The 26886-nt window shown below is 53.6% G+C and overlaps 1 protein-coding gene across 3 annotated transcripts in view; it reads left to right on the top strand.

Annotated features, from left to right (window-relative positions):
* ARHGAP26 (Rho GTPase activating protein 26) overlaps positions 1 to 26886 on the top strand; it is a 100735-nt gene that overhangs the window by 66898 nt on the left and 6951 nt on the right. For 2 of the 3 annotated variants that reach the window (XM_030284064.4, XM_030284065.4), the window contains exons 18-20: positions 6524 to 6683; positions 8059 to 8197; positions 12253 to 12406. In XM_030284064.4, coding sequence (XP_030139924.4) covers positions 6524 to 6683; positions 8059 to 8197; positions 12253 to 12406 — 453 coding nt within the window. Of the gene's footprint in view, positions 1 to 6523; positions 6684 to 8058; positions 8198 to 12252; positions 12407 to 26138; positions 26310 to 26886 lie in introns of those variants that run through there. The other variant, XM_032750792.3, reaches the window with a different exon arrangement.

Here is a 26886-nt window from a genome sequence, read left to right on the forward strand (position 1 = left end):
GTGGAGGTGCAAGCGTGCACCGGGCACCTCCTGCACATGGCCCTGTGACCTGGCTCCAGCCTGGAATGGTTCCCTGTGGGGATGTGGGAGCTGCACTTGCTCTCCCCGGTGCTGTGGCTGCTGTTCTCTCTGGGAGCCGTTTGCTTTGGCTCTTTGCCATGCAGCAGGTTGCAGACTCCAGCACGGCGCTTGCTGTGGCGGGAGATCTTTCAAAGGGTTCCTTGTTAACCCAGACTTGCTGTGTCGGGCTCTCCTTGCCCTGCTGCCTGTGGGGTTTGTTACTGCAGTGTGACAGCACCAGTGAGCTCTGGTTTTGGAGCAGAACCTGCCCGTGCAGCAGGGCTTTGCCAAGGCTCTGGAGCTGGCACTGGGGTGCCAGTCCACGGTTTGCAGCCATGGCAGGCCCTGTTCCAGCCCCATCCCCAGGGCTGTTTGAGTGTGAGGCCCCTTTGCTGGCTGTGTTTGTGCAGGTGGAAACCTTGGTGACATTTCACATCAGCTCTGGCCGTGCCTGTGGTTTTCACCAGGGTGGCAGTGGAAACCTTCAGTGCTGCCGTGCTGGACACAGGGAATTGCCAGCCCGGTGCCACTCAGCCCTGGGCTGAGAGTTGGTGAGCAGGGCTGGGGTCACTCTGAGATCCCCCCTCAAGCTCAGCTTGCCCAAAGCTGCAGAGGATAGCTTTGGAAACCCCTCTGGCTCAGTCTGGGAAGCCTGAGCTGCTGCAGTGTTGAGGTCCCTGCGTGTTTCCCTGCAAGTCGCAGCACGTTTGGTATTCGCGCTGATCTGGCTCACTGATATTGAACCTCACATTTGGCCTCGGTGTCTTCTCAGTGCAACATGAGCCCTTTTTTTTTTCCCTGGGAGTGAACCCAAGCATCCAGCTGTGGCCAGATCCACCCAGGAGAAAAAACGAGTCTTGTTTGAGCAAGTCAGAGCGCCTGGAATCAGTGCAGGCACAGGTTTGGTCCCAGCTGAGCAGGGAACCCGAGAGCAGCAAGGGTTTTGCATTCAGCAAGTTTCCCCGTGTCTTCCCTGGGAGGATTTGTCATTCCCTGGTGATCTCTCCTCCTTATGGGTCTGCTGGCCTCCGTGTGCATTCCTGGGGCTTGGCTCTCCTCTCTGGAGCAGTGGGGCTGGGGGAGCTGCGCGCCCAGGCCTGGCTGCAGACAGCAGGCTTTGTCCATGTTCCCCACCTTCCCAATTCCCACAGCGTGCCTGGGTGAGCCCGGTGTGCTGCTGCTGCTCTACACTCCTCTGGCCCTTGCAGAGCTCCCTGCATCCAGAGCAGCCTGAGGAAGGCAGGCATGTCCAGAGCCTGGATGAACAGGCAGGATGAAGGGATGCTGGTGCAGCATTTCTGTGCGGGTGTACTCCGGCCTGGAAATCATGCAGCCTTTAAAGCTGGAAAAACCCACTGAGATCATCATCGCCAGCCATTCCCCAGCACTGCCAAGGCCACCACTAGCCCATGTCCCCAGGTGCCACATCCACATGGCTTTTGAGCACAAGATGAAGCGGAGCTGGTTGTGCTCCCTGCTTCTCTGTGGCTGTCTGCCAGCAGCCACTGCAGACCAGTGTCCCTGTCAGCTCCTCCCATGCACGTGTGCCTTTTAGGAAGGATTTAGGAATGTGGGATTGACTGATCTAGCTGCCTGGCACACCAATGGGTGCTGCTGCAGCTGGAATTGCATCACTGGTTTCACCAGCCCTGTGCTGGGTGCCAGTCACAACATTCCTGCTGCGTTCCCAGCCATCAGACACATTCCCCAGGCTGGGAAACCCACCATGGCTTTGAGTGAGAAGTGAATCATCCCCAGGGAGCTGCAGGGCTGCCATCTCTGGGGGCACGGCTCCACCAGCCCCTTGGAGAGGGGAGAAGCCTTGCAGTGGCCAGCCCAGCCCCTCTTCCCTCTCCACCTCTACGCTCATCAGCCACTGCCCAGTTCAACTCAGTAATGAATTAAATGCACCCAGGAACATTTCCCAGAACTCATTCGACTGTATCCCACAGTGATCGACAGTAACAAGTGACAGAACAAGAGGCGATTCAGAGGGATATTGGGGAAAATTCCTTCCTTGAAAGGGTTGTCCAGCCCTGTCACAAGCTGCCCAGGGAAGTGGTGGAGTCACCATTGCTGGAGGGATTTACATCTGTGTAGATGTGGCACCTGAGGATTTTGCTTAGTGGTGGCCTTGGCAGTGCTGGGGGAGCAGCTGGCTTGAGGGTCCTGGAGAGTTTTCCCACCTAAATGATTCCATGATTCTTTGCACATACTTTTGTGGGAACAAGGCTGGTGGCTCTGGTGCCACAGGTACCTCTCCACCCGCTGTGCTGCATCTACTCCCTCTGCTTTTTACCTTCCCTGGATGTTCTGGCTCAAAGATGTTTAATTTCTATCAGAATACCCAGAGCAGCCTAAATAATTTTGGGGATTGCTGGCCTCTGTGTGGTTGGCTTTTCCTGTTAAACAGAAGCTCTACAGGTGGTGGCAGACAGGATGGATTTTTACCTGTAGCAAGAGGAATGAGCTGCATTATTTTCTTTCCTATGAGGATTTACTAGGCCAGCCACAACAAGCACTTTGATTGCAAATGTTTGTCCCAGGCATGGAAATGGAAACACTCCAGACTTTCCTTTTGTTCCCTTCAGATGGTGGTTTGCTCAGTGATTGGTTCTGAATCAGAGAAGATATTTGAACTAATAATGGTGATTTTGGCTGACATTCAGATACATGCATTCTATATATAAAATATGTGTTTATATATAAAAGAAACACACAGTAGTTTATACATATGTATAAATACATATATAAAATACATGTAGGAAGTAATTCCAGGCATGGGAGGCAGGAGTTCTGTGGGAGCAGAGCCAGGAGCCCCTGTGGCACCCACTGGAGCTCTAACCACACTGGAATATTTACTGTTCCCTGCTTCCCCTGCATTGAACCTTGGCGACCAATTACCCCGTATTAAATTGTGTTTGGTCATGGCAGTGATTATACAGTATCCAGGCAACCTGGACATAATCTAATTTAACACCCAACGCGGATTTACCCCGCTGCTGTTCTCTGTTTTGCTGGAAGGGAGTGAGAAGTGAGCAGGGACGCCCTGGGAATGGCCCAGGCCGGGGGGACGGGGCTCCCTGTCCCCAGGGCACGGCAGGGCTCGGTCCCAGTGACACCAGCTGGGTGCTGCCAGTGCCCAGCACGCTGCTGGGGCAGCACCAAGTGGCTCAGGGGTTGATGGAGCTGCTGATGGGGAGGCAGTGCTGAGCACAGAGCTTCCCCTGGCCAGGGGCTCTGCCTGTCCCACACCCCCAGGCTGATCCACCCTGATCCCCGTGGGAAGCACCGTGTGCTGCCAGGAGAAGGACCAGCCCGGAGTCCCAAAGCCACTGACACCTGGCCCGCTGTGAGCAGGAGTGAAGTGAAGGGGTTCTGCACATTCCTCCATTAGCTGTTGCTTTCTCCTTGCTGGAAGTGACTCCTGTGAGGTGGGGAGCAGGAAAAGGAGTCGTAGAAATGAATGGTAGTGCAGTTCTCTCAGAGTGCATCAAGGGCCGGAAAGAAACAGCAGGTTAAAAGGAAAATACAGTGAATGCTTGGAAAACTTCTAAAGAGCAGCTCGGGAATGGCACTGACAGTCCCTGCCAAGCAGCCCCGGCATTAAGCCCACTTTGGGCTGAGAACACCCATCTTTAGAAACTGCGGCGTTATTTCCTAGTACAAAGGATGACGAAGAGCTGTAATTTAGAGTGAATTATCCTGTGGGTAATGGATGGGGAATTTGAAGGATGTGAAAGGTGAATCATGTTTTGGAGCACGGCTGTGGTGACCTGGTACAGGGATGGCTATTGCTGGAAAAGTACCCGGGGTGCAGAGCAGGAGTTGGTGCGGCCCTGAGGTTTATTCCAGAAAGGAGGAGACTGCACAGCTGCAGAACTGCTCCCACGCTTCAGAGGCAAGGCAGAGTCCCTGGGGAGGGGTGGGGTGGGGAGGCGAGGGCAGCCCCCTGTGGGTGGGTGGGCAGGCCCGTGGCTGCTGCTGTGGGACATGTCCTGCCTGGCAAGCCATTAATAGCCCAGTCTGAAATAATTGCCAGGACCACGCTCAGCTGCCTCCCTGTAATGAGCTGATGACAGTGCAATTTATTAGAGTGATGTAGGACATGGTAACGGTAATGAGAAATGGAGGCACCTAATTTTGCGCGACTTAGATCAATTAGGTTGTTTTTTTATAAATGAACATTGTTTTACTAACCACAGAAGATCATTAAAATTATTATTTTATTAATGCTTTTGAAAGCCATTTGGACTGCAGCTGCGTTTTTCCATATCCAATTAGGAGCATGCAAATGTGTGTCTGAAATGCAATTTTGCAGTGCAAAAATGGAATTTGTGAGTGATGTGGGTGGGGGGGGGGGGTGGGTTTGAATCCCCATACAAGTATTATTTAGTATATATTGTTTCTTATCAGACTTGTTCTGCTTTTCTTGCTGCTCCATGAGGTTGTGACTCCCTAAGGAGAGTTTGTTTCCCCTCCCAGCTCAGCAGTGCTGGCATGGCCATGAGCAGCTTGGTGAGCTCTTGGCTGTGGTGAGGATGAGGATGGGGAGAAGCTCTGTGCCTGCCCAGGGTGGGGACGGCCAGCCTGGCTGGCTGTCACCCTCTGGGGAGGCTGTCACCCCTGGTGAGGCTGTCACCTCTGTGGCAGAGCCTCCTGCCCCAGGCAGTTACTGACACCAGGGATTCCCACAGGCTGTGATGGAATATTCAGAGCCTCCTGGCAGTGGGGGAGTTAGGGGTAGCAGGGACGTCCCACCAGCTCCTGAGGGCTTTGGCCAGGACCTCCCCACGCACTCTGTGCTTGGATCCCAAGCACAGGCTCAGCAGAGGGGACAGCTCTGCCTGTTCCCCGGGGATGAAATGTGAGGCTTCTTGCCCAGGCAGTGAGGAGGGCTGCTGTTGCTCTGGGGGAGCTAAGCCAGCAGCCCTGAGCCCCCCTTGTGATGAGGCCCCTGTCTGCTGCCTGAGGAGATGTGTGTAGGGATGAGTTCTTTGCTGGCTCAGGTGAGATTTGGATGGAAGAGGATGGAAAGCATCTTTTCTTTTTAGCCAGCCTGGACTTGCAGTGTGCTGGAATATGCTGACCTTGCACATGAATGTCTTGACCCCAAGATCAATGTTGGAAACTCACAGTAAATTTTAGGGTCAGTCCAGCATGTGAGTCTGGTGCAGGGAAAACAGTAGAGAAAGTGAAAGAAAAGACACTAAAACTGCCTCAGGCTACAACTGTGTGAGCACACAGCCTGAAGCCACCACATTGCCTGGTTGAAGAGGTCAGGAGCAAACCACAGGAAAGACTCCTGGGGCCACAGGGCTGCACTGCAGGTCACGGGCACACAGGTGAGTCTGTGTGTCCCAGCAGTGCCAGGGGGCACACAGGTGAGGAGTCTGTGTGTCCCAGCAATGCCAGGGGGCACACAGGTGAGTCTGTGTGTCCCAGCAGTGCCAGGGGGCACACAGGTGAGGAGTCTGTGTGTCCCAGCAATGCCAGGGGGCACACAGGTGAGTCTGTGTGTCCCAGCAGTGCCAGGGGGCACACAGGTGAGGAGTCTGTGTGTCCCAGCAATGCCAGGGGGCACACAGGTGACTCTGTGTGTCCCAAGAGTGCCAGGGAGCACGCAGGTGAGGAGTCTGTGTGGCTCAGCAGTGCCCAGGGTGCCCAGTGAGCTCCATCCTTCCTGGAGAGCCGAGCACCTGCAGGCCAGCGTGATGAGGGGCACCTGCCTGTGCCCTGTTGCTGTGTGCCCTCGGGGTGAGGCAGAGCAGAGGAGTGCCCCATCAGGGCTGCTCTGTGCCTCTGAGGCCAGGTGCCAGCTGGAGCTGCTCCAGGGTGACCCCTCAAACACCATAAGGCAGGTGCCACATCCTCAGCATGAGCTGCTTCACTTTGCCAAGCTGGTCTGTGCCCTCTCATGAGCTGAAAGAGATGGAGGTGGTGAGGAGGGAGGCTTGGGGGGGTCCCCATGCCATGGAGAAGGGAACCCCTGCAGATCTGGGGGCAAAGCCCCATCCTGGCCTCCCAGCCAGCCTGGCTGGGGCTGACCTCTGCTGCTGGAATGGCTGGGAAGGAATTGGCCTTTGGAACACATGAGGTCGCTCACTGAGCTGGAGAGCAGCATGTGTCAGAGGTCCAACGATTTGTTTTCAGAAGGGTTTTAAGCATTAATGATTCAAGATGTTTTCCTGGGAGTGGTTTGCAGCATGAGGCTCAGTGGCTGGCGTGGGGTTGAGGTTTTAGGGGATTAGCCAATTCATGGAGGCTGAAAGGTCCCCAGGAACACAACAGTTAAATTTGTACTTTTCCACATGGCTGAGCCTTCAAGGAGCTCACCAGGAGCGTGAAAAATGTAAACAGCCTTGTAAGCCTTGTGCCAGCCACGAGGCAGGGAAGGCAGGGAGGGGGATCCCTGTGGATTAGTTCCATCACCTACTTCATTTTCTTTCTCTTTTTTCCCCAGAGTTGCAGATAATCACAAGCAGAACCTGATGACTGTTGCTAATCTGGGTGTGGTGTTTGGGCCGACGCTGCTTCGACCTCAAGAGGAAACAGTGGCTGCCATTATGGACATCAAATTCCAGAACATTGTGATTGAAATTTTAATAGAGAACCACGAGAAGGTAATGGCTTCCCTTGCTTCTTTCATGTCCGTGGTTTATGGAAAGGAACTGGTCTCTCTTTGCCCCTGGCAGTCCCCTCTCCAAGCCCCCCACTCCCCATGTGGCAGCACGGTGGGGCTGTGCTGGGGAGGGGGCAGCTGGCACCTCGTTCTTGGGCTGTGGTTGTGTAACCAGTGCTGCTGGTGGTCAGCCTTGTTTGTGGTCATCCCAGTGTGAGTCAGCACGGCCGTGTCTCCATCACAGAGATTCCCTTTCTCCCCTCTTCCCGCTGGTTAATGGGACTTTGTCCTTGGTGTTGAGAGAGGAGTGCTAAAGCAAACCAGTGAGATGCACACCTCAGCTGGCTCCTGCTTTGCTGACTAAATCCAGGTTTACCCAAGCACTGGCTTTATCCACAGTGTTGATCTGAATCCTGATGTGTTTGTTGGCCATGGATGTTGGGGTCTGTCAGTGGAGCAGTGGTGGCTCGGTGGGGCTGAGGTCCTGGCCATCCCTCCCTGGCTGCATGTGCTAAAAATTACCATTTTCTTCTAAATGCTGCCAGTTCCCTGATTATGATCTTTTGTTAGTCTGGTTTGGATTGGAAAGGAGCAATGGATTTGTGCATTTGGGCAGCGAAGGCAGAAGTAGAAACCAGCTTGCCCTGGCTGGGGTGCCATCGTGGCTCTAAGTCCACATCCAGTTCTGTCTTGAGCAGAGAGCTGTGCCAACATGTGCTTTTCCTGTTGGGAAACCTGGCCATGCCAGTTGTCTGGCAGGGGCAGGGAGCAGGAAAGACGCTGAGGAATGGGTTTAATGGACTCCCAGCAATGGAGAGAGACTTGGAGAGAGCTGGTCTGGAGGGGTCACTGCCCTTCTCTGAGCCTGTGGGGTCTAGAAAAGGAGCAGTACATAACCAAACATCAGCAACCAGCGAGCCTGCTGCCCTTCGGGTTTGTGCAGTTTTCAGATTTCATCCCCTTGAGAAAAATGTGATTACTCAGTTTTCTGACAGCTGTAGCTGGAAGTTGCAGAGACTTTCCCAAGCTGGTCTGCAGCCGTGGGAGTGTGGGCGCCGGGGTCACGCGCTGGGGGCACAGGGGGGACACTGCTGGTCTGTCTGGGCTGCTCAGCATCACCTGCACCCCCAAAACGTCACGGAGTGCCAGAGCGTCAGGGCTTTTCACAGCTTGCAGTGTGCATCCTGGGTGAAAAAACAGGAGTGCAGACAGGGTGGGAACGTGGGATTTAGGAATCTGTCCCCAAAATGTTGCCCTGCTGAGTGCATGTCTTCCTCAGAAAGCTGCGCTGGGGCGCGGTGCAGCCCAGGCAGGTGGGCAGCCGTCCTGTTCCACGGGGTGATGCCAAAGAACAGCTTGTTTATTGTTTTTAACAGATATTTAACACGGTGCCAGAGGCTCCGGCGTCGAACTCGCAGCTGCTGTTATCGCGCAAGAAGAGCGCGGAGGCGAAGCCGCCCTCGTGCAGCGAGCGGCCGCTGACGCTCTTCCACACAGCGCAGCCCAGCGAGAAGCGTGAGTGCCCTGCCCGCCCTCCAGCTCTGCCCAGCGTGCCTGGGGACTGTCATTGCTGTGCCATTCCCATGCCATTCCCGTGTGGCTTTCTGCTGCTGGAGGAAGGGATGATTCCATAGTGGGGTCAGCTTCGGTTTCCTCCGCTGCGGCGTTGGTGGGGATGGAATCTCTCCTGGCATCCGAGCCCTCAGCCGGGGCTCGACAGGAGGCTGCCTTAGCACGGGATAAAGTGTTGCTGTCCCCTCCCCACCTGCCGGGCCCCTGCGTGTCCCCGGCTCATGTTGCTGGGCCCGTCATCGCTCCATCAGCTGCGGGGACGCGGGTGCCACACCTGTGGCAAGGGCGGCCACCGGGGCGGCCCTTTTGGGATGCCCGCGGGCACTTCGCCTTTTACAGACAGGAAAACTCTGCCAGCAGCTTCAGCATTTTCCTGAGGATTATGTACCATGGGGCTCGTCTTTCCATTTCTGTCACTAATTGATGCTCCAGATATTCGGGTCAAAGAGCCAAGGCTCCAGCCCGGCTCGTGGGGTGGCAGAAATGTGTCTGCTCAGGCTGTTGTTTCATGTTACAGAGTAAAGCCAGTTCCCAGCTCTCTGGTTCTTCTGCCCACGTGCTCCTGGAGCCAGCCAGCTGCACACAGGGAGCTCTCCCAGTTTGGTAAAAAAGCAGCAGAGGCTCCTGGTGAGCAGGGCAAGCACAAGTGGAGCAGGGAGCAGGGAGGGCTGGGGATAGCCAGCTCCCCAGGGTGCACAGAGGGGTTGCTGTGGACTTTGCTGACTCTCAAAACACGTGGGTTTGTCTGATTAAGTTACTGTTAACTACCAGGCACTCTCCTTTCGGAGGCTGTCGGAAAGATCCGCGTGGGTTTGAGGAAGCAGTGGTGGCCCCAGAGCGTGCTCTGGAAATGGTGTGGGATGACTCTCGGTGAAGCCTCAAATATCAAACACTGCTTTTGAAAACTTTCAGCCCCAGTAATTCATTTGCTGCTAACTAAGCAGTGGCATGCCAGCCTCCAGGCTCTCTGGGCTCTGTGTGCCATCCTCCCTGTGCCTGGCAGAGGAGCTGAGCTCATTTCTTTATTTCTGCATTTATTTATTCCCATGTGAAGCAGCATTTTCTTGGTGTTCCTCCTGACAGTCTATTGCCTCCTGTGTCTTTGGGAAGCCACTACTGTTTTATTTGCCTTCCCTGCTGCACATCATGAGAAATATGTGAGGTTTCCTTTCTTCTTCTTTTCTTCTTCCTTTCCTTTCTTATTGGTCTGGAGACAGACCAAGGCCCTGAAGTCAGGCTGAAGAACAAGGGCTTAGGCAGCAGCTCAGTTAAGCACCACAAAAATTGAAAGTTGGAATTGAAGCTAGAAATGTTCTAAATGGGAGCAGGGTGCACATTTTTGGAGACTGGGAGCAGTCTGACATAAAAAGAAGTGGAGTGGGAAGGTGGATTTTCCATCACTTGAAATCTGTTCACTGAAGTCTAGTATCTTTCTGATGTTTTCTAGCATTCATGATACCAGGCTGTGTCAAGTCAAAAATTATAATGTTCAACACCTAGGGAGCAGATTAGATAATTGTGATTAATCTGTTATTATAGTGATTATTTTGTCGTTAAACATTTACATTTTTATCCACATCTGACCCAGGGAGTAGCTCTTGTGACACAAGTTTCACCACCACAGCAAACACCATTTTGTTCCTTATCAGTTCTTCTGCCATCCCCTCTCTGGTCCCTGGGGTCACTGTCACCAAAGTGCCCTAGATCAGTTATCAGGGTTCCTGGGGACAAAGGCTCTGGTTAGGCTCCAGTGGCTCTGCCTGCCTGACTTCCCACTAGAGATAGGAAGTTTGGGTGAGGGTGAAAGGCTCTTTTCTCTGTGTGCTGGAAATACTCTTGAGCTGATGGGCAGCTTTGCTCTTGTAGCTGTAAGACCAAATCAAATCTTCCAGTGAAGAATCCTTCACTTGAGCTTTCAAAAACATGAAGCAAAGTACAGTTTCAGCCTTTTAAATAGGAGGAAATAAAACAAAGCAGGAGTTTCAGATTCTGCCATTCATCTCCTTTCCCCCTGAGCTGAGGCACTTCCAGTTCTGTGGCTGACAGGGACTCCAGCTCGCTCTTGGACGTGGCTGCTGTGGAGATTAGAGGGACAATCCACGCTGAGCTGCCAGGCTTAGGGAGCTTATTCCCAACCTTCAGCCTTGGGCAGAAGATGTTTGCGGATAAAGCTGGTGTCAGTCCACACTCCGGGGGCTCAGGTCAGCTCCTCAGGGCCTTGGGGCTGGCAGGCTCAGCACAGGCAGTCCCTGGACTTGGCCAGCTGTGTACAGGTGGCCTCTCATGGGCTGCCTGAAACTTGCTCTGGCAGATGCAAAACCAGAGGGATTTGGGGTTTTTAGGTACTTAGCTTAATTTCTTTATTTCTTCATCTGCTGGCTATCTGCCTGTCAGTATTTGTGGAGGTCAGTCCTCTGTTTTTCTTCACTTTTCCCTCTTTGTCTTCTGCATGGATCATCTTTTTGCTGGGGACAGAGGAATGTCCATGCTGCTTGTTCCCATGGTGGCTCGTTGCAGATGAAGATTAATGAAATCCAGTCTCAGGAACACGTTGACGTGTATCAGCATCACAATGCTTGGCTCATCTCTGGAAGATAAGCTCAGCCTGAGCTCAACCAAGCCCTGTCCTGGTGCCCTGCAGGTGCTGATTCTGTCCAGGCAGGACGAGGAGCCTTGGACTCTGCTCTGGGCATCCACAGTCCTTTGGCTGATGTGGCATTTCCCTTTGGAGTGGTGGCAGAGCTGCACCAACACCCTGAGACAACGCTCCTGCCAGGCTGTTTTACAGGCAGTTCCCTTCTGCTGGGTGCTCAGGATTAACCTTTCACACAGCCCAGGAGTTCCTCTTGCGCTGTTTTACCCCCCTTTATATATGCACAGGATACAAATTAATATTGCACATTCTCCTCACTCAAAAAGAGGTGGAATTTAAAGGGATTGAGAGCAAGGATTCCTTGTCACTACATGCTTTTGGGTTGTAATTTGACCATGTTATTGTGCACTGGAAAAATAATTTTGGAAAGAAGTATCCTTGCAGTAGGACTCCATATTCTCCAGCTGGTGCCTGTCTTTCAGGGAAGCAGCATCCCAGAAGCAGCAGCTCTCTGCCCAGGGCTGCTCTTGTGCCATCAGCGTTGCTAATTGCTTCTCACAACCGCAATTAGTGCTCCAATGGCAAAGGCATCTCCTGGAAATGAGTTAACGGATTTTGGGTGGCCTGGCAGAGCTGAGGAGGGAGCCTGTGCTTTGGTGGCTTTTTGAGATGCACAGTGATGTCAGTGCTCACTGCTGGAGTTACACAAACAATGGGGAGAGCTCTCAGCAGACGTGAAGGAGGGAAATGAGGATTTGAGAAGCCCTGGACTGTCAGCAGAGCAGGGGCAGCACTCCCCCAGCTCTGGGCCATGCCCTGTACATCCCGTTCCTGATCAGATCCAAAGGCAAGCTTCTGCTCCACTGCTGCAGAGCTGAGCCAAAACGGAGCAGAGACCCATCCTTTTCTCCTTTCAGAACTGACTAGGCAAGAGAAACAGTAGTTGGTGTTGAATACGAGGCTGAAGCAACTTTAACTGGGTGATCTGCCCTGTTCCTGGTCTAAGATGTTGTCCTACTCTGTCCCTTGGGAGCTGATTTCAGTCACACAAATCCATTCCTGTACATAGCTTACATTTCAATTTCTTTCAGGTTGTGGCATTTTGGAATATTTTACATTCCTTCAGGAATGTAAAATATTAACACCATAAGAGAAGTGTGTCTTTTCCTACTAAAAATGGCGTTCATTTAAATGTATCTGCATCTGAAACCCAAAAGAGCCAAAGAGTACATGGTATTTCTTGTAGTTTAATGTATGACGTGTCTGTAACTAGCTGAGCTCTGGGGAGATGTCCCTGTTTGCACTGGCACAGGGTTTTCTGGGAATGCTCGATGCCTTCACAGCCATTTGCTCTTCACTTTGTCTGCAGTGGCAGCTGATGATTCTTGGCTTTGGTGTTTTGTAGAGGAGAACAGGAACAGCATCATCAACTCCAGCCTGGAATCCGTCGCCTCTTCAAATGTAAACAGCTTCCTCAACTCCAACAGCGCTCCCCAGCCCAGCCTGAACTCCAGTGATCTTGAACTAGAAGTAATTAAGCCCAACAGGCCAAATTCCCTGTAAGTACAATGGTAATTAGTGTTTTATAGACTCTCCATCTTTAATCCTTAACCAGAATAGTTTCTTATTCTCAACGTCAGCAGCCTGCTGCAGAATACAATTTAACGTTTTAATTTTTAATGGGCACCAAACATTTGCCTCCATTTTTAACTCGGTCTAAGCAGTGGAATCAGTTACTATGGGTTACATCTACCATGGGTTCCAGCTCTGATGGTTCTGCCCACGTGGGATATTTTTGAGCAGAACTCCCCAGTGCTGCCCGGCCCATCTGGTGATAACTCCAACACACACAAAGGACTTTTCTTCTGACTTCAATCCTGTGACTGTTGTCAGTACAGTTGATCTCCAGCCAAATCTGTGCCGTTGCTTCTGCTATTGCTTCCTTCATCTGGAAAGTTCAAGGGAAAACATGGTGACCTTAGCAATGCCTCCCTGGGGACGGCCGGGTTATTTCTGAAGGCCCTGAACTTGCCGCGGCGGAGCCCTCGCGCTGGCGGCTCCACTGGGGGAATTTCCTTCCTGCCGGGCCAGCCCCGCAGCATTTTCCCACAGAAGCTCCCCTCCCACCACATGAGGATCTGCTCAGATCTCCAGGAGATGAAACCCATTCCCGCAGAGCTCTGGGCACACCCTGCACACCCCCGGGATGGGCGGCAGAGACATTGTCCTTGTCACCTCTCCCAGTGCAGGGACACCATCCTTGACACCTCTCCCAGAGAGGGACACTGGCCTTGCCACCTCTCCCAGTGCAGGGACACCGTCCTTGTCACCTCTCCCAGAGCAGGGACACCATCCTTGTCACTCCTCCCAGAGCAGGGACACCGTCCTTGCCACCTCTCCCAGAGCAGGACACCATCCTTGCCACCTCTCCCAGTGCAGGACACCATCCTTGCCACCTCTCCCAGTGCAGGGACACCATCCTTGTCACCTCTCCCAGAGCAGGACACCGTCCTTGTCCTCCCTCCCAGGGCCCCAGACCCTCCCAGTCCCCACCCATCTGAAGCAGCCCCCATGCCCTGGGAGCAGCTGGGTGCCAGTGGGGCTGGGCATGGCCGGTGCTGGGACAGGTGCTGTGGCCATGGTGAGCTGTTGCCTTGGCTGGGCTGGGTTTGGGGTTTGAGGTGCAGCTCTCACTCCGGCATTCGGGATGGCTCCAGGCCCTGCTGGGCTCCCCCAGGCAGGAAGGTAAGTGTGGAACAGACACAGGCTTCATCCAGCTTCACCATCTGCTCTGCTTCCATCATCCTCCTCGTGCCACTAACCGCTGAGCTGCAGCAGCCCCGCAGCAGCCTCTCCTCGGTGTGCCCAGGAGCAGGGTTGGGATGCCCAACCCAACCCAGGAGAGCCGTGGAGAAAGGACACACCACCCAAAGGTAGGACACCTCCAAATCAAGGCTGTGCTGTACATATAGAGTAAAGATGCTTCTCTCTCTCATGCCTGGATGAAGCTCTGGAGTCAGTCACATCCCATTCCCCAACAGGATGGCTTTAGTTTATCCTTCAAGGGGCAAAAACGTGGTGTGTCTTAGGACAGGATGAGGTTTGTGAGCCTGTGTCTTGCTGGGACTGTACAAGGATTGGTTGCCAAATTCACAGTTTTTCAGATTCCAAGAGTTGCCTCTTCCTAAGGATTTCTTTCTTAACGGAAGTTGCAGAGGCATTCAGCAGAATAACTCAGTGAAAGCTGTGTGAGGCTCTGGGGAGCGGAGGCACCGTGCTGTTCCCGAGGGATTAGGTGAGCGGGCTGGCACCGAACCAGGTGCTTGTGCCAGTTACAGAGCCTTTATTCTGAGAGGTGAGACAGGGCTGGGCAGGACGGCACTGGCAGCTCGTGCCTCTGACAGTGCTGGTGGCAGTTGGTGCTTTTCCATAAGTCGTGCACGTGCAGGATCACGTGGGGTTTTGGTCTATGTTGAGCTTAAGTTTGAAATATGGATCCTAAGGGGGCTAGTACCACAGGGTGCATATTCTCTGTGACCCCAAATATTTAAATCAAATGTCTTTAATCCAATCTTTCAAAGAGAAATGAAGCAGTTGACTGGATTTTATTCTGACTAAGTGTGTGTGGCTCACTCCTGCTTGTCCAGGAGTGTTTTTGAGAGCTCCGTGGGGTTCTGCCCTTGGTGGGCCGGGTTTGCAGTGGTGAGGATGAGGAGGGTGAGGAGGGCTGCCAGCAGTGGGTCTGTCCCCAGCCCTGCCCTGTGGCTGCAGGCTGGGCTGGGGCAGGGTGTGAATGGTGCCAGTGTCCGGCGGCTCTGTCCCGCTGCTCTGCGGGGCTGCCCAAATAATGTCTCCATAAAGACACTTCTGTTTGCCCAGGCAGCTGAGAAATGTGGGTTTTGCAGGCAGCCTCGGCAGCCAGGCACTCTGCCTGGGCTGGGGCAGCTGCTGCTGCTGTGCCGGGGTTCTGGAGCTCCCCTGGAATTACCTGCCCACAGTTAGGATCGTTGGCCATGGCAGGGGCTGGATGTGCCTTGGGGTTTGTGCTCCTTCAAACACTGCCAGATGCTCTGCTGGTCCTGTGACACCTGTGCCTGGGCTCTCTTCAGGACTTGTTGAAGAGAAATTTTCTTGTGTTCCCCACAATTTTCTGTAATTTTTAGCCAGGAGCTGCTCAGGAGGGGCTGGCTCGTGGCAGTCCCCATGAGCCCATTGGGAGCCTGTAGTCACCCAAACTGGGAAGCTGCAGGGAAAGGAGTTGGGTCATTCTGATGTTCTTCATTCCTACAAGTAGTCCTCCTGCTATTCCTGTGGAAATAACTCCTGTGGATTTCAGCAGGAGTCTCCTTGGAGTGCAAATACTGAGTCCTGCAGGCCTGGGGCGTTTCTTGTGTCCCATTTGTGGCTGTGAGCACCGATGTGTCCAAGGTGGCCTTTAAATGTGCCAGCTGTAAATTGTGAGCACCATCTGCGAAATGAGAGATGTTTGTTTGAGCTTCTGTTTACAAAAGCCCTTGGCTCCCTGCTAAATGCTCGTGTATCCCCCAGGTCTGCTCTGCCAGGAGCTGTGCCAGTTCCTAAATCCCCCTCATGAGCTAGTGTCGCTTCTTCCCAGCTGCTGCAGCAGTGGCTGTGCTGGGGCTGGGGTCCCTCCACCTCGGTGCTGGTCCCCCTGTCCCCCTCCCCAGGGAAATGGGCTCCTTCTGATGTGCTTTCCCTGGAGCACAGTCCAGAGTCTCCAATCCAGAGGGAAATTGTTTTGCTGCTGGGCTCAGGTTTTTCCTTCCCAGCCACCAGTCGGGTTTTTACTATGGGAATGCATTTATTTATTAGTGCTGGGTTTATTTTTATGGAAAAACTGCTCTGGGCAGGAGTTGTACTGGGTGAGTCAGCGGGGCTGCTGTCCCGTGCCAGGAGCTGTCGCTGTGGCTGCGGCCGCCCGGGCACCGGGGCCACCCGGCCGTGGGCAGGGATGGTGTCCAAAGCAGTGCTGCCTTTCTGTGTCCCAGCAGCTTTCTGTGTCCCAGCACCTTTCTGTGTCCCAGCAGCTTTCTGTGTCCTGTTAGTGTCTTTATCCTGCCCCTGCAGAAAGCATCTTCCTTAGAAAACAGCCAAGCATGAAGCAGAAAGCGCTGTGCTTCTAGCAGAGATGTGTCCTTCAACTGAGGCAGGGGAAGGACAAGGGAATGGCTTCATACTGCTAGGGGAGGGTTAGATGGGATACTGGGGAGGAATTGTTCCCTGGAGGATGGGGAGGATCTGGCACAGGGTGCCCAGAGCAGCTGTGGCTGCCTCATTGCTGAGAATTTCCAAGGCCAGGCTGGACAGGGCTTGGAGCGACCTGGGACAGTGGAAGTTGTCCCTGCCATGGCAGGGGTGGCACTGGGTGGTTCCAGCCAAGGAGATAGAACCCGTTTAACATCCTTCCTGTGTTCTTCGCTGCCTCCAGGGCTGCCAGGGCTGCCAGTGCTGGTGCCCATCCTCAGCCTCAGGCCTGGGGCACTGGTAGATGGGGCCATGGGCCAGGCTGAGCCCCCGCACTGCCAACCCTAGCCCAGGCTGATGCTGCCCCTCCTTCACCCCAGGGACTTGGCATTTAGAGAAATAATAACCTTGGGAAACTCAGATTTAGTCAGTACATGTCTATTTGCATTTAATTTCATTTTCTCACTGACCAAGTATGGCTATTTCTTGCCCTCTGTGGATATGGAAAGAAATGAGGAGCAGATCTAAGGTCTAGTGGTCATGAAAAAATAACCCAGTTGCTCCAAGGAAGAGTGGTTATTCCCACATAAATAAATCTTCATTAGGCATCCCAGTTAAAATTGAACATTTCTCTTTCCATGCCTGAAAATGAGAAATTTCAACTATTACTGTCTCCATCAAGGACTTCTCCAAGTGGCTGGGAGGGAGCTGTGGGGCAGGGAGGCAGGGGATAGCACACCAGAGCTGTGGGACTGAGGTGATGCTGCACCCTCCTCCCATTGCTCTGTTCCTGTGCTCTGCTCTGGAGGCTCTCACCATCCCAAATCCAAGTGCAGCATCCCGGAGTCATGGACCAGACACTGCTTTGGCCTGGAATGGCCTTCAGGCTCCTCCATCCCATGGGCAGGACACCTTCCATTATCCCAGGCTGCTGTAAGTCCTGTCCAGCCTGGCCTTGGACACTGCCAGGGATCCAGGGGCAATGGATCAAACAGGAGAGGGGAGGATTTCTTTGGAAAATGGTCTCCTAAGAATGCAGGTAGCTTTGACAGTTATCAGCGGGGACATGGAAGCAAAAGCTCCTGGGGAGCTGGGCAGAGCTGCAGGAGAGACCAGGCTGTGCCAGAGGGGCTGTGGTGAGCCAGAAACGAGCCCTTGGCCTGCCTGACCTCCAGTTCCTGTCCCGGTGCTCCCAGGCCCTCGTTCTGCTGAGCTTTCAGGCCTCTCTGCTCGGTGGCTCCTGTTGTTTATATTCCTGAAGAATAATGGCAATTAGAGGTGCAGAGGCGCAGGAGCGGGTCCCACCCTCATCCTGCCTTCCCAGCAGCCACTTTGGGAATGTCCCTCTGAAATGGCATCTCCGGGACTTCTGTTTAAGAAATTGACTCATAAATCAAGTGCTCCTGTCCCTGAGGAACCTGGATTCTCACCCGCTCTCCTCCCACCCTGATACTCAGCCCCACTTTAATTTGGAAAAGGGCCAGGAAAATGCACTGGTGTTTTGTTCTGCTGTGTGCCACTATAAAAACAGTGACTTGTGCTCAGAGGGGTCCAAATCAGCAGGAATTTCCCCATGGAAAGGGTGCTCAGGCACTGGAACTGCCCAGGGAGGTTTGGATCCCCATCCCTGGGGTGTCCAAGGAAGGGCTGGAGGTGGCACTGAATGCTCTGGGCTGAGGACACGGTGGGGATCCGGCACAGAATGGACTTGATGCTCTTGGAGGTCATTTGCAGCCTAAATGACTCTGGGATTCCGTGTGTTCCTCCTGGTGGGAGCGCTGGTGCCCAGAGGGGTGCCAGGGGTGGTGCTGGCAGGGATGGGGCTGCCAGCCTGCTCCAGAGGCTCCTGTCCTGCCCTGTGCCCTCAGGGCCCTGAGTGGTTCTCAGTGTAGCAGAGACGTTCCTATTGCACCTTGATTTCATTTGCTGCTTCCCTGTTCAGGTGAAATTGCAAAGCAAACCCTGCAGGGGCTCTGCCATGGCTGGGAGCTGCCTGCTGCATTTGGGGTGGGGAACGTGGAGCTGCGAGGAAATAGGAACTTGATTAATTGCGAGGCTTTGGGCAAAACAAAGCTGTTTCTTCTTCCTTCCACTGCATTGTGGCCGCCTGGCCGGGAGCCACCACGGCTCTGGAGCAAGCCAAGAGCTGGGAGAGGCGTGCTGGGGCCAGCAGAGCAGGGCTGGGCTCCCTGGGGACCCTCCTCTGCTGCTGTGTCCCCTGCTCCATCCTTGGGGGATTTGGGCACCCATGGGTGACTGCAGCGAGCCCCAGCTGGAAACTGGGGCTGGGGGAAGTGTGTGCGTGCATCTGCTCCCTGCAGCCACTCAAAGCTCAGCCCAGACCCCAGAACCCTGCTCTTCTGCCTAATCTGGGTTTGGATCGCCAAGGACAGCCCCGAGGGGCGGATCTTCGGGCTGCCAAACAATAAATGGCATTTTTGGGGGATTAGGTAAAATCTTGTGATCAGAGCAGCTCCAGAACAGCCTTATCTGAATTGCTCTTTAAGAGGAGCAGACCAGTTCCCAGCTGTGGTGCTGGGCTGGGACAGGGGGTTTTACACCCACTATCTGTGGTTCCAGCAGAGTGGGATGGCTGGAGCTGTGCAGAAGGTGCCCTGGGTGGCCCCAGCCCTGATCCCCAGCCCAGGCTTTTGCTGCTTCAAGTGCTGCCTTCCAGGCAGGGTCAGGGTGCTCAGTTGTCTTACCTCCCCTCCCCTCGATACCTTCTCGTGTGGCTGCTCAGGGTTTGCATCTTCTGTGCCTCAGACCGGGGTTTGTTTTGTGCTCAGGAGGAGCAGAGATAGCTGCCAGGCTAGAACAGAACCCAGCTATCTGCCAGTCCTCTTAGTTGAGAAAAGCTCCTAAAATTCCCAGTCTGCTGTTTGGCTGATTCCAGATGACATAATATTCAAACTATCTTGTGATTTTTTTTTTTTTTTTGTGCAGACTGTTGTGAGGGTGTCTGTGTGTTTGTTTCTTTTAGAGCAGTTTTAACTTGGGAGTCCTAGATCATGCCTGTGGTGAGAAAGCTCCATAAACCAGAGTGATTCAGGGCTCTGGCAAATGTCCTTAAACCTGGCTCGTGGAAAACACAAGCAGCAAACTCCGTAGACTCCACAGATAAATATACTTGAGGCTTAGTTGCTGATGGCCATATAATCTTTAAATTTATATCTATATATCTATATATACACATGTATATGTACAGTTTCCATACAGAAGGTTGAACTTTATCATCTTGGAGATCTTTTCCAACCTTAATGATTCTGTTGATTCCTTCCTTTGTTGTGCTTACATAATCCAGAAATTAAATAATTTCTGAGCATCTTCCATGAGGCATTTTGAGATGTGTGGAGAGGAGCGATGCTTGTGGGCCTCAGGAGCAGGAGGAGGGGCAGAGGGAGGTGGTGGATTTCCATTTGAGCTGGGATGTTTCAGGCTGTTTGGGCAAGAGGAGCCCCCAGCAGTGGGATCCTGCCTGCCCCAGCATCTCGGTGTGCTGCTCTGGGCTCGCAGGGGGAAAAGGTGGGATGTGTTTTCCTGCTGGGTGGGCTCCCCACGGGCCTGGGGTTTGGCACAACAGCTGTGCAAAGCTTCAGCTCCTTCACTGTTCACTCAGCTCTTGGTCTAGAAACTTTCCACAAATTGGACTTGAAAGTGAAGCCAAATATTCCCATAAAACGAGTCTCCAGCCCTGTGGCCAGCCCCACCTGACCCAGTGGTCACATAGCAAAACACTTTCTCCCACCTCATCCATTCAAACAGAGGGAATTTGTCAGGCTGAGCGCCCTCTGCTAAGGGGAGCAGCATTTCTGGCTCTGAATCCTCTGCCTTGCCCTGGCCATGGGCTGCTCTGGGTCTGGTGGCACAGGGGTGTGTGAGTGGCTGCAGATGGACAGACAGATGGACAGATGGACAGCCTCTTCAGAGTCTCTGCACTGCAGGCCACCCTGCAGCTCCCACCATCCACAGCTTTTCCCAGTGCTGCCCCTCAGGAGACTCCTCAGATGTTTCTGCCTTTGAAGAGCACTGTTCTATTTGGGTGATGCTCTGGGAACATCTAAGGGTGCTTCTCACAAGCTGAATTAATTTAGATTTCCTTGCAAGAGTTCTAAAAATGCTCCTTAAACTTCAGCAGCACATGATGCTTAAGAGGCAGCTTTCTGGAAAGCCTTGGGAAAAAAAAGAGATCTTGCACTGCATTGCTTTCCTAATTCCTGTAATTAGTGTGGAGATCACTGCATAGCAACATCTTCTTCAAAGAAACTGCCTCAGACAAATATTGGCTAAGAAATTTTACTTTTAAATGGAGCAGGATTTGAAATCCATCCCAGCCACTGTGGGGAGAAGGATGCAGGAATCACAGATGCTCCTTCCCAGGGGCACTCTGTGTGCTGAGCTGCTGTGTGGAGCTCAGGATCATCATCCTGCTGGCCAGGCCTCCCTTTTGCCCTTTCTCCTCCCCTGCCTGCCCTCCCCACTTTGATTTTGGGGTCCCAGCCTGCTCAGCCCCCTGGTCCAGCTCCACTCCCAGCCCCTCTGCTCAGGCAGCGTCTGAGTTTCCTTTGGGCAGAATCTCAAGTGTGAGCCCAGCCAAAGCTTTCACTGAGCCTGCTGAAAGCAGAATGATGGTACATTAGGTCTTCCTGCCACCTATAAATGTCACCTCAGGTGAAATACAGTAGAGAAACGGCCAAGTGCATTCTTTGGTTCCTCTTTTTTCAGGGAGATCAAATTCAAAGCCAGGGCCGTGGCCCAGAGTCTCCTTTGTAAAAGTCTTCTGACAGCTCTGGGAGTGTTTTTGAGGCAGTGCTGGGCTCAGGCCACACCACACAGCGCTGGGAGTGCTGAGAGCATCCCAGAGCTGCAGCTGCCAGCGCTGGAAGGAGCTGGGCTGGCACCGGGACGTGAGCAGGGTTCAGATGGGGACCACCCCATTTCCCAGCAAAGAGCTGACAGTTCCCCCAAGGGACCGAGGGGAGCGGGGCTGCTGCTCACAAAGACATCGTGTCTCCTCTGAAAGGAGATCCTTGTGCTTAATTAATCTCCTAAATCAGCTGGAGCTGTCAGGCGGGCGCTTTCCCCTCACCTGGGGGTAACCGGACACTGGTGACAGGGCAGTGCTAAGCTGGGACATTGTCAGCAGCACCGGGGCTGGCACCAGTGCCCTGCCTGTCCCCACCTGCTGGCACCGCGCCCCGGGCAGTGAGGGATCCTCGGGAAGGTGTCCTGATGGGCACTGGGAAGGGAGCTGCTGGGACAGAGCAGCACTGAGCCACCTCTTGGTGCTGGCTGCACCAGCTCTTGTTAAAACACGAGTGCCAGCAGCTGTGTCAGCTGTGGGGAGGAGGAAAATCCCTCTGGCTTCAGCCTGGGCCGAGCTGAGGGAAGGGAGGCAGCCTGGGAATGGCTCCCTGCCCCAGACAGCACCCAGGGCTCATGCAGGAGACCCTGGGGAGCCCGAGGAGCAGGGCGGGCTTGTCCCCTTCTTTTGCCACAAATGTGCTCTGGGGCTGGAGCCCCCTGCTCTGGAGCCAGGCTGGGAGGGCTGGGGGTGCTCACCTGGGGAAGGGAAGGGCTCAGAGCCCCTGCCAGGGCCTGAGGGAGAGTTGGAGAAGGACTTTGGACAAAGTGAGTGACAGTGGGAATGGCTTCCCACTGCCAGAGGGCAGGATTAGATGGGATATTGGGAAAAAATCCCTCCCTGGGAGGGTGCAAGGCCCTGGCACAGGGTGGCCAGAACAGCTGGATCCCTGGCAGTGCCCAAGGCCAGGCTGGACAGGGCTTGGAGCAGCCTGGGACAGTGGGAGGTGTCCCTGCCATGGCAGGGGTGGCACTAGGTGGAATTTAACATCCCTTCCAGCCCCTGCTCGAGCAGGAGGTTGGGTTGGAAGTGCTGGGTGGACAGCACAGCAGTGGGTGCAGCACAGGGAGATTTGGGAAAGCACACCGAATAAGAAGTGGAAAAATAGCCAGCCAGAGAAAACTCAATTGAATTTGTTAATCTTTGCTGTATTTGATTACTGGGAAGGCTTCTCCGAGGCTACATGTCCAGCTTGATGGCAGAGAGAGAAATTGAGGCTGGGCCAGTGAAGTGGGAGGGTTGTGGTGCTCACACCTCCCAGCTGTGCGACTGCAGGAGGAGAGTTTTGCTGGTTAGAGCTGCTGAAGCAAAAATGTGATTACAAAGTTTGGTAGTTTTAAGTGAAAAAAAAAAGATGGAAAAAGAAAGAACAGAACTAACATGGCATTTCTTTTGATAAATATGATGGCGTTGGATTGTTTCAGTGTTTGTGAAATGCTCTGATCAGCTCTGGAAACTGCTGTTTGCAGAATGCTGCAGAGCAAAGCAGCACAAGGCCAGATGGACAACACGAAATCAGGGAAACCAAGAAAATGCAGGAAATTATTATGCAGTGGCTTTACTCGTCCATTGTTCTCAAATCTCCTTCTCAGGCCCAAGAAATCCCCATTGTTTTTCCCACTGCGTGTGCTCTCCGTGGGCAACGCTGGCTCCTCGTGCTGCAGGAGGAGATTTACACACTGAAAAATGAGAGTTTGAGCCCATGGTGCTAATGAGGCTCAAAGGAACTGTCTTTGTTTTCTGGTAGGATCTGAGCCTGGAAGTGGCCTCCTATCAAGTTATGTGGGGAATATTCCTTAGCCAGGAATTAATTTTTTTTACAGCGGGGAATAACTGTTCTGGTAGTTTCCAGAAACAGCTTAAAAAGTGAAAGGAGCCTGTCTCCCTTTGGAGAGCTGGCAGTGCCAGCTCCTGGGGGAGTGGCTGCTGCCATCCCGAAATCCATGCCCTCCTTGGGGGGTGGCAGAGCACTTTTCCCCCTGGGAGTGAGTGGGGCAGAGCAGGGGCTCTCCACCGCCTGCCTTGGTCCATCTGGGCGTCCCTGCAGGCAGAACAGCTCTGCCAGCCAGAGGAGGGCTTGGCCTGGGGAAATAAGGGCCAAATGCCCTCACTTGGCACCCAAAGCCAGCCCCCAGGGCGGTGGGGCAGCACGGGGTCGGTGCTGCAGGGCTGGACCCGCCGGAGCTTGGGCAGGGGTCAGGGCTGTCCTCCCCTGGGGCGGGTGGTGGTGGCTGGCAGCAGGGGCAGCACCAGCTGTGTCCCCCAGCTTCCCTGCAGCTCCCAAAAGGAGGTCCCCCTGCCTCAGCACACAGCTCAGGTTTGGCTGCTCGTGGCTGGCAGAGCCAGCTGGGGCTGCCCAGGGCACAGGATGTGTTTAGCTCAAATATTTGTTCCTCCCTAACCCCCCGCAGCTGAGCTGGGAGCTGTGATCCCACAGGGACTTTAATTTCCTTCATTTTTCAAGGATCCCATATGGTTGTTGGGGTGGCAGATGGGAGAGTTTTCTTTTCAGGGGGATGTAAGATAGCAGTGCATTGAATGCCAGAGAGAAGTGAGATTTCTGGAGGGCTGTTGAGTTCTGCTTAATTGCAAACAGAATTTGTTGGTGACTAATGCACCCAGCCTTGCAGCATTATCTCACGTTAGAAGCTGTGGCACGATGGAGAAGCCATGACTAAGACACTGGCTCCTGATTTACCAACACTTCCCTCCTAAACTGCTGCTTTGGCTCCCTGCTGCCACATTACAACTTTTCTATTAATAATTAAGAGCTTTAACACAGTTTGAAAGCACTTGGTTCAACATAAAACCCTCCAGCCTGATTTTGAGTCTGCTGAGAGCAGAAAGGTAGAAAGGAAGAGGGAGGGGGGTATTGATGGAGCACAAAATGCAGCTGCTGAGCAAAAGGTGGAGTAGATACTGGGAAGAAATCATTCCCTGGGAGGGTGTGAGGCCCTGGCGCAGGTGCCCAGAGCAGCTGTGGCTGATCCTGGATCCCCCTGGCAGTGCCCAAGGCCAGGCTGGACATGGGTTTGGAGCAGCCTGGGACAGTGGAAGGTGGGGGTGACACTGGGTGGGCTTTGAGGTCCCCTCCAGGCCATTCTGTGACTCTGTGTCCTGTCCAGGCTGGTTGGTGTGGAGCCGTGCCTCCATTCCCTGCCCTGCCCCATCTCCCCCTGCCTGTCCCAGTGCTGGGACTGTGTGAGAGCAGTCACTGGTGGGTCGGTAGCTTGCTGGTGATGCTGGTAATTCTCTGTTTCAAGCAAGTTGTGCAGCTGTCCTGCAATGCTGTTCCCTGTTAAGGTGCCACGATGTCCCATCACCTGGAGCTCACCTGGCGGGAGGACACCTGTGCTGGCAGCAGGCTGCTCCTGCAGCTTCCTCCCTGCAGTGCCTGCAGCGCTTGCTTATGCTGAGAGCTCTTCATTGCTGACTCTGCTTGCTCCCAGCACTAGCAGCAGCTCTGAATTCTGTCCCTGTCACCTCCTCCCTCTGCGCCATGGAGCACCATCCGTCTGCACCGGGAAATGGGAATGTGGGACAGCAGCTCCAGCGTCCTCCCCACAGCCAGAACTCATCCTGGGCTCTTCTTACTCAAGTGGAAATGCTTTTGAATGGTTTGTGAAATGACTAAAGCAGGGAGATATTCCCACACATGGGAAATCAGCCAAGCAGCAAAGTGACAAGACAAACCCATGTGCTGGGTGTCATCAGGATTACAGAGGGACATGTCCATGTTGTTGGAAAGAAGATTCTGAAATCTGTGCTGATGGAGATGGGGAACTGGTAAATGGAGAAGTGGGGAAGGTCTGTACTGAAGAATTTGAGATTTTTTGGACCAGTTTGGTCAAGTGATGCTGACCACAGACCATTCTCGCTGCTTATTTCTTTACATTTCTTTAAATTTTTCCACCCAAATAAGCATGCAGCAACATTACTCCTGAGAGAGTAACACTGCAGAGAGTTAAGCATCATTTTTCTTGCATTAAAGTACCAAGCACAGGAAGAGCCCTGCCAGAGTGGAGCCCTGTGAGCTGGTTCTGGTCTGGAGTGGTTCTGCCAGTGCCCAGGAGCTGCTTCCTAGAGCCCATCCATCACTCCAAGCTTTGCTAGGACCTGCTGCACTGCTTGAGCTCCATCAGCTTCTCAAACCCAGGCTGCCTTCCATTTCATTTAGGCAACAGAGCCATGGCTGCTGCTGGGCTGCAGTCTTGTCCTTGTTTCAGCAGAGCTGAAGTGCTCTGGCATTACATAAAGCTGTAATTTTCTTTTTCCTTGTTACCTTTGAGAAGAACCTTATGTTCTGCAGCTTTGTTCTATAGGAATAGATCAGAGAGCAAAGGGCTGGGTGGTCCTTGATGTATTTTACTGCAGTCAGGTACTGATCATGTCAGAAGGGGAATATTGTTGTTTATTCTTGAGGTGATTCATGAAAGGGCTGGAACGGCTCTGCCCGTCCATAGCTGGGAGATGTTCTGTGGCAGAAATAGCCCCGAGTTCCACAAAAATAAACAAGATGTAAACATGTTTGAAGTGGAACCGATGTCCTCTCGGCCAGGAGATGAAAGCAGCAGAAGTTGTCTGGAGACCTGCTGAGAGGGCTCTGAGAGCTGCAGATGCCCGGGGGCCGGAGCCGGGTGAGGAGCGCCGGAGGCAGCCTGGGCGAGGAGGAGGAATGAAAGAGGCGGGTTAGGAGAAGGGATCACAAGAGAATTTTTTTAGTTCCAGCAACTCCAGCAAAGTCTTGAAACAAGAAATACTGCTTTTTTTCACGTGTTTGGGCAGCAAACTAAACATCTGCATGGGAAAGGCAGCGTGTACGGCCGGCACGGGAAGCAGGGAGGAGGATTTAGCTCCCAAGTTCATTTCCAAGTACTGTGTTTGCTGGAAGAGTGGGATTTCCAGGGCGACACATGGAATGGAAGTGCAGGTGCCCCTGCAGGTGCTGTGGCACGGTGCCCTCCGTGCCCTGCCCGTGCCCAGCAGTGCTCCCTCCCTGCGGGATCACAGCCTCTGCTTCCGAGGCGCAGTCGGACCAGCAGGAAGGGCAACAGCCTCAGGATGCCTTGGGCTACCCATGGAGTTCTCCCAGCTGCTTCTGCTGGGGAAAGGCCCATTCTCACCTTGGAAGACTCTAACGTGAGGCATTGCTTTGTTTCCTGTTCTGATGGTTTTGGTTCTTAGCCGTTTTCTCTGTTTTGTTTCCACTGTGCACCCAACAGGAAGAGCCCCTCGCAAAACCCTCCCGAGTAAGAAGAAGGATAAAAACATCCAGCTGACATATGCTGCCTGCATGCAGCAGCCAGAACATCCCCCCAGCCTCTCACCATCTCTGCTCTTTTTGTGAGAAGCAAAGGATCCTACAAGAAAACTGCTTTCCAAAACGCCAGAGACCTCGGGATAGCCCATTCCCTCATGTGCACTGACGCCTCCAGCCAGGCAGGACTTGGGTCTGGCAGTCACATAAGCTCAGGAAGGTGAAACTCAAGCAGCAGCTTGAAAATAAATACCTGTGTTTCATGGGAGGGAGGTGAACCCTTCACACCCATCATACCCCAGGGTCTGTCGGTGCTGGGCAGCAGCTCAGGTGAGTCCTGAGCTATCCATGGCTTCTTCTTGAGGAAATGTTCTGGAAGGACTTGCAGAGCAGCTCAGTCACCGTAGGACCATGTTCATCTCCTCTGTGAGCACGTGGTGGGCATGGGGTGCTCTGCACACCCAGTGCTCACACTGGCATTAGCAAGCCACTCTCTCCGTGGGCTTGCTGGGCACCGAGTGTTTTGGATCCAAAGACACCAAAATCCTGCTCCAGATTAGTGGTAACTTCTTAGGCAGAGGCTGGCCCAAGTGGTGGTTTTGTCAGGCTTTTTCCCTGATCCCTCTGAGATCCTGCTGGTTGCATTCCCTGCTGCCACGAGCGGAGCGGGCGCGCAGTTGTGGAGCGATGGCAGCGGCCTGGGGAGAAATGAG

The sequence above is a fragment of the Taeniopygia guttata genome, chromosome 13 (assembly GCF_048771995.1).
Source record: "Taeniopygia guttata chromosome 13, bTaeGut7.mat, whole genome shotgun sequence".
NCBI lineage: Eukaryota > Metazoa > Chordata > Aves > Passeriformes > Estrildidae > Taeniopygia > Taeniopygia guttata.